The 10525-nt window shown below is 38.8% G+C and overlaps 3 protein-coding genes across 3 annotated transcripts; all 3 read left to right on the forward strand.

Annotated features, from left to right (window-relative positions):
• The first annotated feature begins 407 nt into the window (after positions 1-407).
• Positions 408-3504, forward strand: LOC106306638 (pentatricopeptide repeat-containing protein At4g39530). Its single transcript, XM_013743319.1, has 2 exons — positions 408-3307; positions 3421-3504. Exon 1 carries the CDS (start codon positions 408-410, stop codon positions 2910-2912), a length of 2505 nt encoding a protein of 834 aa, XP_013598773.1. The 3' UTR covers positions 2913-3307; positions 3421-3504.
• LOC106306640 (developmentally-regulated G-protein 3-like) lies at positions 3448-6221 on the forward strand. Its single transcript, XM_013743321.1, has 10 exons — positions 3448-3661; positions 3760-3813; positions 4092-4268; positions 4408-4479; positions 4740-4799; positions 4896-5005; positions 5082-5381; positions 5452-5643; positions 5741-5792; positions 5940-6221. The coding sequence occupies exons 1-10, from the start codon at positions 3620-3622 to the stop codon at positions 5988-5990; spliced, it is 1110 nt and encodes a 369-aa protein (XP_013598775.1). The 5' UTR covers positions 3448-3619; the 3' UTR covers positions 5991-6221.
• Positions 6222-6909: 688 nt separating this feature from the next.
• Positions 6910-8683, forward strand: LOC106306639 (alkane hydroxylase MAH1-like). The gene has a single exon (XM_013743320.1). The coding sequence runs from the start codon at positions 6958-6960 to the stop codon at positions 8533-8535; it is 1578 nt and encodes a 525-aa protein (XP_013598774.1). The 5' UTR covers positions 6910-6957; the 3' UTR covers positions 8536-8683.
• Positions 8684-10525: the final 1842 nt, after the last annotated feature.

Raw genomic sequence — 10525 nt, forward strand, 5'->3', positions numbered from 1 at the left:
AGACTCTGGCGCTGGTGTTAGTATATGTATCCTTTACCAAGTGCATCCCAAATAGTTGAAAGGCGATTTATAGCATATGTGAAGTAACAAATGATCAAAAATCACAGAGAGAGATAAAACTCTTTTTCAAAAGTAACAATCGTAGAGCATTACCACTGTGTATGTGCTCCTCGCCTCCTCCTGACTCATCACCAAGCCAAATGCTAATACGATGGAGCAGAGACTCATCCTACAATGTTCTTGTGACTTTTCCATGAGTTGGTAGATGGATAACCGTGTGCCGTTTTTAGTTACCGTATCCACCGTCCTTTCTTAACTTAAAATAGCAAAACGGCAGAATGTTTACTTTATGAAATTGTTGTTTCTCAACACTGTTCTTTCTTCCTCTCTCTCTCTCTCTCAGTAAGATGAGAAGCCATGGCTGCTGCTGGCGTAAAGTGCAACAATCGTTGCGTTTCTACTCCTCTTCCTCTTCTGCTTCACGTCTCCTGGAGTTCGTAGACATTGATTTTCCTTCTACATTACGAATCCGCGGAAGGCGCGAGTTTTCTCGTCTCTTGCAGCTTAATGCGTCAGATGATCCATTGCTCCATCACAATGCAGTTCATGGCCAGATCATTGTCTCGGGATTTGATTTAGACACGTATCTAAACAACATTCTGATGAAATCGTATTCCAAAGGTGGTGATGTAGTTTATGCACGTAAGGTGTTCGACAAAATGCCAGAGAGAAACTTAGTTACTTGGTCTACCATGGTTTCAGCTTGTAACCATCACGGGCTTTACGAAGAGTCTTTGGAGGTTTTCTTAGAGTTCTGGAGAACCAGGAAAAATAGCCCCAACGAGTATATCTTGTCGAGTTTCATCCAAGCTTGCTTACATGTTAGTAGTAGTGGACGTTCGATGGTGTTTCAGCTGCAAAGTTTTATCTTTAAGAGTGGGTTTGATCGGGATGTTTACGTTGGCACCTTGTTGATTGGTTTTTATCTCAAGGAAGGTGATATCGATTATGCAAGGCTTGTTTTTGATGCTTTATCAGAGAAATCTACAGTGACTTGGACGACTATGATCAAAGGGTATGCGAAAATGGGAAGAAGCTACGTGTCGTTGCAGCTCTTTTATCAACTAATGGAGAGTAACGTTGTTCCTGATGGTTACATCCTTTCGACGGTTCTAAGCGCGTGTACAATACTTTCTTTTGTGGAAGGTGGGAAGCAGATTCATGCTCACATCTTGAGACATGGACATGAGATGGACGCCTCACTGATGAATGTGCTTATGGATTCTTATGTGAAGTCTGGCAGAGTTACATGTGCTCGTAAGTTATTCGATGGGATGTGGAATGCAGACATCACATCGTGGACCACGATACTGTCTGGTTATAAGCAGAACTCTCTTCATAAGGAAGCAATGGAATTGTTTTCTGGAATTTCGAAGTTTGGTTTGAAGCCAGATGTCTATGCTTGCTCTAGCATACTCACATCTTGTGCCTCACTTCATGCTCTGGAGTATGGAAGACATGTTCATGCATACACTATCAAAGCTAACCTTGGCAATGATAGCTATGTGACCAACAGCTTGATCGACATGTACGCGAAATGCGATTGTTTGAACGATGCCAGAAAAGTTTTTGATCTTTTCGGCGGTGATGATGTGGTTTTATATAATGCAATGATTGAAGGTTACTCGAGACTTGGGACGCAAGGTGAGCTACATGATGCATTCAACATCTTTGGTGATATGAGGTCACGACTGATTCGACCTAGCCTATTGACTTTTGTTAGCCTTCTACGTGCATCTGCTTCTTTATCAGGCTTGGAACTTAGCAGACAAATCCATGGACTCATGTTCAAATATAGTGTAAACTTAGATATATTCGCTGCAAGTGCTTTGATTGATGGTTACTCAAATTGCTACTCCATCGAGGATTCTAGGCTTGTGTTTGATGAGATGGAAGAGAAAGATCTTGTTGTCTGGAACTCAATGTTTTCAGGTTATGTTCAACACTCAGAGAATGAAGAAGCTCTCCATCTGTTTTCGGAACTACAGTTATCAAGGGAAAGACCTGACGAGTTTACTTTCGCCGACATGGTTACAGCAGCTGGTAACCTGGCTAGTCTTCAATTAGGTCAAGAGTTCCACTGCCAGATTATGAAAAGAGGCTTGGAACGTAACTCGTATATTACAAATGCTCTACTAGATATGTATTCCAAATGTGGAAGTCCGGAGGATGCTTATAAGGCTTTTAGTTCAGCATCTTCGAGAGATGTGGTTTGTTGGAACTCTGTTATCTCATCTTATGCGAATCACGGAGAAGGCAGAAAAGCTCTTCAGATGCTGGAGAGAATGATGAATGAAGGAATAGAGCCTAACTACATCACCTTCGTGGGAGTTTTATCAGCGTGCAGCCATGGTGGTCTCGTGGAAGATGGGCTTGAGCAGTTTGAGGTTATGCTCCGACTTGGGATTGAACCAGAAACAGAACACTATGTTTGTATGATATCTCTATTAAGCCGTGCTGGTAGGTTAGAAGAAGCAAGGCAGTTAATTGAGAAAATGCCAGAAAAACCACCAGCTATAGTATGGAGGAGCTTGCTGAGTGGATGCGCAAAGACTGGTAACATCAAGTTAGCCGAGCATGCTGCTGAAATGGCTATTGCGTCTGATCCAACGGACAGTGGATCTTTTACTTTGCTTTCTAATATCTACGCGTCAAAGGGTATGTGGGCTGACGCAAAGAAGGTAAGAGAAAGAATGAAGTTTGATGGTGTGGTGAAAGAACCGGGACGTAGTTGGATTCAGATTGATAACGAGGTTCATATCTTTTTGTCCAAGGATAAATCTCACCGCAAGGCGAATCAGATTTATGAAGTGTTAGACGATTTGCTCCTGCAGATAAAATGGTTTAGTTAAGTAACCATACAATAATTCATTTTCTGTTGAGTGATTGGCTCTATATGATTAACAGACCAATAGTAGAAGGGGAATTTCGATGAGTGATTGGTCATGGTGAGGCAATCAGGAGAGGTATCAAGCCTGATTGGATCAATGAAAGAGTTAGTCTCTGCGTTGATGAAGTTGCAGGAGATGAAGCTAAGCAGCAGTGATAAAAAGAAGCAGAAACAGTAAGACGAGACTGTGATGTTCTGAATCATACTTTTGTCCTAGAGTGAACCAGAAGTGGAGAAGCCTAGAACGTAAGTGATACACAATACAAGTTCAATCCGATGAAGAAAGAAGCAGCAATGGCCAATCTCAAGAAGAAACTGGTTTAGGAGGGGAGAAGCTGTCCGCCTGAAAACGTTACAGTATGTTGTATAATAAATTCATTAGAATTGTTTAACCTGACTTTTAATTCAGCTAGACTAAAAAAAAACGATAACAGTGTTTAACCAAACTAATGTTCTCTTTTATCATATAGTTATTATTTGGGCCCAAAATCGTGTTGGATCAGGCCCAGTTATAGTTACTTTCGGTTCTAAGAAAACCCTGGGAGGATTTGTCTGCTTCCTCTCGTCCGTCGTCGTCACTTTCGACATCTGATACCGGTGTTCTGTCTCCCTCTCAGTCGCGTTTAAACTGTTGCCTTGACGCTGTATCCGTGAGCTCGCCCTGCAAAAATGTCGACTATTATGCAGAAGATCAAAGAAATCGAAGATGAGGCAATGTTCTATGACTCTTTTTCACTTTGTGCTCTTCTTCAAGTTTGGATATGCATAGAGAGAGCTGTAATGGGTGATTTATTTTGTATATGTGGCAGATGGGGAGGACACAGAAGAATAAAGCCACCGCTCATCATCTCGGTTTGTTAAAGGTTCAATTTTTTTCTCCTCATTATCTATTTCATTTTCCAGTTTTTTTTTTTTTTTTTTTTTTTTTGTAGCTTAAAATGAGGTTTGAATGAGTGAGTGGCTTGATGTTTTCCTACAGTTCAAATGTATATTTCATGTTGCAGTGACATATGTTGTTTGTATAGACACATGGACAAGTATTGTAACTTGTGGTCTAAATATGATTTCATACTCTATCTTTTGGTACTTTTTCCCCGCGCCATTAGCTTGTCCTTAAATTACATTGATCCACTTCTCGCAGGCCAAACTTGCTAAGCTACGAAGGGACCTACTTGCACCACCTACCAAAGGTGGTGGCGCTGCTGCTGGCGAAGGTTTTGATGTCACTAAAAGCGGAGATTCTAGAGTTGGACTTGTTGGTTTTCCTTCCGTTGGCAAATCTACCCTCTTGAACAAGCTCACCGGAACTTTTTCCGAGGTTTGTACTTTTTCTTAAGCATCTTGCCTTTCCTTTTTATCTGGTTGTCAATTTCCCATTTTCCCTTCATGTAATTGGAGTTAGAACTGTGTTTTGGCCGATGCTCTAGTTTCTAAGTTTCTGAATCTTTTTTTTCCAGGTTGCTTCTTATGAGTTCACAACATTAACATGCATTCCCGGTGTTATTACATACCGTGGAGCTAAAATTCAGGTACTGTATCTGTCTACATCTATGTCCCTTTTCTTAATATTGATGATGTGCTCGCTTCTCAAGTTGTCTCCTATCATATACCCTTGGAATTTTTTGAAGAACAATGCAATAACTAGCTTATTTATGCCATGTCCTAGACTTTAATTTTATTCCCCTGAGTCTCACTCCTATGTCTGCTTTATCTTTTGATAACTTGATGTAAATTCTTCATTGGATGTTGATGATTCTCCTTTCTGTGGCCTCTTTTAATGGCCTTGCAGTTATTAGATCTTCCTGGTATTATCGAGGGTGCCAAGGACGGAAAAGGTAGAGGACGACAGGTAAATCGTCGTGCATAAAACTTCTAGAGTTTAAAAATGTATCTGGTAATTTTAAGACCCTCGTTGGTTCGTTTTTGACGCTTAACTATTTTCCAGGTTATAAGTACTGCTAGGACTTGCAACTGCATCTTAATAGTTCTTGATGCCATAAAGCCAATTACTCACAAGCGTCTCATTGAAAAAGAGCTCGAAGGTTTCGGAATAAGGTATATCTAATTACCCAATTCTTTATCCGTTCTGGTAGACATTCTGACACTCCATCACGGACTAATGCTAATATAGGTTGAACAAGGAGCCACCTAACCTTACATTCAGGAAAAAAGACAAAGGTGGTATCAATCTAACGTCTACAGTCACTGCCACCCACCTTGACCTCGACACTGTAAAGGCGATCTGCAGTGAGTACAGGATGCACAACGCTGACATCACTCTCCGCTACGATGCTACCGCTGATGACCTCATCGATGTCATCGAGGGCAGTCGGATCTATATGCCCTGTATCTATACTATCAACAAGATCGATCAAATCACCCTCGAGGAACTTGAAATTTTGGACAAACTTCCTCATTACTGTCCTATCAGGTAAATTCTATTAATTTTCAAGGCCTAGTTCTCATTAAGTTGTTCTCATTGAAATATAATAATCCTGCAGTGCGCATCTGGAGTGGAATCTTGATGGTCTTCTCGATAAGATATGGGAATACTTGAATCTAACCCGAATCTACACCAAACCAAAGGCAATGAATCCGGATTATGATGACCCTGTTATCTTGTCTTCCAAGAAGAGGACTGTTGAGGACTTCTGCATCCGGATTCACAAAGACATGCTTAAACAATTCAAGTAGTAAGTGAATATAACTTTACTGTTGTTATGTTTCTCAGTGTAATAGTTTCTTGCCCGAGAGCATCGCTTATGAGTAGTAATGATTTTCCCAATCCAGCGCTTTGGTATGGGGTTCGAGTGCCAAACACAAGCCACAGAGAGTTGGAAGGGTCAGTCTTCTTACAAACTCTTTAACTTGAAAAGTGCCGAGATTTCCGTAGTTACTATTTTCTCAGATTCATATCTTTTTGGTAAACTCATTGCAATATCCCTAACTGACTGGCTAGCTACCGCTCGTTTTCTTTTTTTTTTTTTAGGAACACGAGCTCGAGGACGAGGATGTTGTTCAGATCGTTAAAAAGATTTGATTTCACCAGCCGTTCATGGAGACGTTGAAAGACCAGAGTTAGCCATAATGAGCTCACTACACATAGAAAGAAGGTTTCGTTTCTCTTCTTGTACTCCTGTGTATTATTGTCTGATCCAGACAAAAAGGTGTCAAAAACTGTCTGCACCTTTTTGTATTGGATAATCTTTTTCCAACGATAACATGTGATGTGAGGTCTTGAGACATTTAGAAAATTGGTTTGGTTTTGCTAGTTCACAACATTAAGTTATTTGGGTGGCAATAAATAACATGAAAGTTTAACCGAGTATTTAGAAATATCTGGTACCATAAATCTTGATTTGGTTTGATTATGTTAAAAATACAGGTTCGGTCTTGAACTTTTTTTTTGGTATGGTGTTAAAATAACGAAAAAATGTGACTTACTATCCATAATCAAATAAAAATGTAACTAATTAAAAAGGAACAATCAAATTCCTCCTGCGCACAATATACAAAACAAACAATAGTGTGTGTAAATCCAGCTAATTTTCTCAAGCTTTCAATAAGCTTTAATCAGTTTTTTTTTTTTTTTTGGCTTAAAAGCTTTAATTAGTGGAAGTTAAAAACGTGAAATACTGACAAGTTTCCAAGTATTAAAAAGTTAGGTGGTATTATCACAAGAATAAATGTTGGGTGGTCATATTGGCAATTTAATGCTTTCTAATTTTATGATATTCGCATTAACCTTGCTTTGCAGTTTGTTCATATAAAAACACTGAAGTTAATTTTAGAAACAATTTCCTTAATCATGTTAAAGAGGAAAAACAAGAAACATTTCCGATTTCCTTTTTAACTTGCTAACATTATTAAGCTGGGCCACGATTTACCCACTTCAATTAAATTTGCTTAAGTAGTGTGTGCTGCAGTGTGCATATAAACAAGTGCAGTTCCTTCTGCTAGCAAAGTAACCATCACAGAAGTGTATCTTAATCAAACGCCTTACTCAAATGCCTTCCATAAATTTATTTGAAGATTCCTTTCCCGGGTTGGCGTCTCATGGACCAACTCGTTCGGCTTCAAAAACTCTCTTTACCATCTTTTGCCTTCTCATCCTCCATTACTTGCTGTTCAAGAAACGTTATGTCCGGTTGCTTAGGAACTTGCCGGTTCTCCGCATGCTCCCCGGTCTGCTCATGACGCTCCACCGGGTACATGACTTCACCGTCAAGATTCTTGAATTCTCCGGCATGACCTTTCTTTTCAAGGGACCGCCGTTCGCTGGCATGGATATGCTGCTCACGGCTGATCCAGACAACATTCATCATATAATGAGCTCAAACTTCTCAAACTACATCAAAGGACCGGGTTTGCAAGAGATTTTCGATGTGTACGGAGACGGGATATTCACCACTGATTCAGAGATGTGGAAGAACCTGAGAAAGTCTAGTCAAGCCATGCTCCATCACCAAGAGTTTCAAAGGTTTTCAGTGAGTACCATGACGAGTAAACTCAAGTGTGGGCTTGTTCCTCTTCTCAATCATTTTGCTGAGGAAGGAACAGCTGTGGACTTGCAAGATGTGTTAGGAAGACTCACTTTCGATACAACGTTAATCCTTATAACCGGTTCTGATCCTAGAAGTCTCTCTATTGAGATGCATGAGGATGAATTAGCTAAGGCTCTCGACGATACTGGAAAAGGGATTTTGAGTAGGCATGTTAAGCCTAGGTTCTTGTGGAAGATGCAGAACTGGATGGGGTTGGGACAAGAGAAGAAGATGAGTCAAGCTAACGCAACTTTTGACCGTGTGTGCTCCAAATACATATCAGCCAAGAGAGAAGAGATAATCAGATCACAAGGGCTTCTTGATATGACCAATGGAGAAGGTGAGGATCTCTTAACTTCCTTCATGAAGCTGGATACAACAAAGTACAAGCTCTTGAATCCGAGTGATGATAAGTTCCTTAGAGACACTATCTTAACCTTCATTATAGCGGGGAGAGACACAATCGCCTTCACTCTCTCTTGGTTCTTCTGGCTTCTCTCTGAAAATCCACAAGTGGTAGCCAAGATTCGTCAAGAGATCATACACACTGATCTACCAAGAACAGGGAATGGCCAAGAGAATCTGGACAAGTTGGTGTATTTACAAGGTGCCTTGTTTGAAGCAATGAGACTCTATCCACCAGTTTCCTTCGGGCGCAAGTCTCCTGTCAAATCAGATGTGCTTCCAAGTGGGCATAAGGTCGATGCGAACTCTAAGATTATTATATGTCTTTATGCGCTGGGGAGGATGAGAGCGGTTTGGGGGAAAGACGCATTCAAATTCAAGCCAGAGAGATGGATTACTGAGAATGGAGGTCTAAGACATGAGCCTTCCTCCAAGTTTATAGCGTTTAACTCTGGTCCAAGAACTTGTCTAGGTAAGCATTTAGCTATCACTCAGATGAAGATGGTGGTCGTGGAGATATTACAAAAGTATGACGTTGAGGTTATCAAAGGGCAGAAGATTGAGCCAGTTCTTGGTTTTATGTTGTCGATGAAGCATGGACTTAAAGTCAAAGTTGCTAAGAGATGTTCAACTTGAATTAATGATGTAAGAGTTAAATCACTGCTAATGTGTTGCAATATATTATAAATAACGCTTTACAATCTTATGATTGATAAACTGATTCTTGATGTATGAGTGTGTTTGTTGGTTTCTTTCTTTTGACTTCCTTGTAGTGTCTGAATAATTTAACCATGCTAAGCCATTTGCATGTACTTGTACGGTATGATCAAGCATATCAAAAAGGTCACTTGGAATATGATATGGACCAGAAAACTGGTTTGTTAATATTGCAATTAACCTGATTATCATTTGAACATATTTGAATTCGAAAATGAATTTCGTTGCTTAACAATTCTAGGAAATAAGTTATGATTCACGTATTTAGACAATATTTTATAATGCATAAGGATAAAATTTTAGTATATTAAGGCTCCGATTGTTTTGAGACTTTGAAGACTTTTGCTGTCAAGGCTTTTAAATTTAGTTTAGCTGTTAAAACTGTCACTGTTAAATTTTTTAATATGACTTTAGAAATATTAAAAAGCATCAAATTGTGGCTTTAAGAAAAATAAAGGAGGGCTTTGAGGACTTTAAAGAGTCTAAAGCCTGATTGGAAATAAATTGACTTTAAAATTTTTAAGCTAAAGTCTCAAAAACCATCACAGCTTAATCACCAATTCGAACCTAAATTAGTTAACTTGGTGGATTAGCGCACCCGTCAATGGCTCGTGCGAAATTAATCAACGGGTTCTGTTACTCCGATCCGTAGCTTTTAATATAAGCAACAAATTTGCGTATATAGTTCTAAGCTAGGAATTTTAATAAGTTAGGGCTTGTTTCGATTTGTTCTGTAATAATGAAGACACCGATCGGTTTATTGGTTTTGTTTGACATAAAGAAAACAATCAAATTCCTTCAGCGCTCATCGAACCCATTAGAACTCAGAAACATGTGAATCCAGCTCGCTCTCAGTTAATGGCCTCAACAAGCTTCATTAGTTAAGACTTGAAATGGGCAATTTGAAATATTAAAAGTTAGCTGTGTTATCATCAGAAATAAAAAGTTACAAAAGAGTGTAATTTTTTACTTGCAGTTAATGTATATAAATATTTAAAAGTTAGCTGTGTTATCATCAGAAATAAAAAGTTACAAAAAGAGTATAATTTTTTAACTGCAATTTAATGTATATAAATAATCCTTAAATGTGCCTTGAGGTATGTACCCAGTACACACATGTGTTCATATAACTTTAGTTCCTTGTGCCAGCAAAGTAACCATACAGAGGTGTGGGTGAGGGTGAGGGTGAGGGTGAGGGTGTGGGTGTGCCAACCTAGCTCATTTTTGTAGCAAAATTGTGTTTCGGCTTGGTTCTATTTAATAGACAATATTCATAACATAACAAAAGTTGTAACTGAAACATCATTCTTAATTTATTCAAAATATAATTTTATAATGTATGTCTTTTTTTTAACACAATATACTGTATGTCTGTATACTGTTTTTTTTTTGTAGAAAATATGTATATATAAATAGAGAATTTCAATCTATTTACACTAAATTAAGGGTTCTTTCAGAACCCATCAGAAGTCTGTGTGTCTGTGCGCCAGCTCTTCTGTAACGGATTTAATAAGCTTAATTACTGTATAGGTTAGGTGTATATAAAGTTAGTAGATAAACGAGCAGTAATGACGAATATCAAAATATTTAAAAAAAGTTGGGTGTATCACTACAAGAAAACACACGCTTAACGACGAAATTTAACGAGGAAAAACAATCCTCGTAAATTTACGTCGAGTTTACGAGGAATTTACTTGAAAAACTAAAGTCATCGTTATTTCCTCGTAACGTAACGACAAAAGTGTTTCGTCGTAAAGTGGATGTAATTTTACGAGTATTTTACGAGGAAAAACTATTTCCTCGTAAATACGACGTAAACTTTGCGTGGTATTTACGAGGAAATAGTTTACGTGTATTTAGCGAGGAAATTTTTGAATCCACCAACTTTATAGGTGTTACACGTTTTTTT

Source organism: Brassica oleracea, chromosome C7 (assembly GCF_000695525.1).
Source record: "Brassica oleracea var. oleracea cultivar TO1000 chromosome C7, BOL, whole genome shotgun sequence".
NCBI lineage: Eukaryota > Viridiplantae > Streptophyta > Magnoliopsida > Brassicales > Brassicaceae > Brassica > Brassica oleracea.

Coding starts and splice junctions, on each gene's coding strand:
- LOC106306638 (XM_013743319.1), top strand. CDS start 408: ATGAGAAGCCATGGCTGCTGCTGGCGTAAAGTGCAACAATCGTTGCGT.
- LOC106306640 (XM_013743321.1), top strand. CDS start 3,620: ATGTCGACTATTATGCAGAAGATCAAAGAAATCGAAGATGAG. Junction 5,006..5,081: donor CTCGAAGGTTTCGGAATAAG/GTATATCTAATT, acceptor ATGCTAATATAG/GTTGAACAAGGAGCCACCTA. Junction 5,382..5,451: donor CCTCATTACTGTCCTATCAG/GTAAATTCTATT, acceptor ATAATCCTGCAG/TGCGCATCTGGAGTGGAATC.
- LOC106306639 (XM_013743320.1), top strand. CDS start 6,958: ATGCCTTCCATAAATTTATTTGAAGATTCCTTTCCCGGGTTGGCGTCT.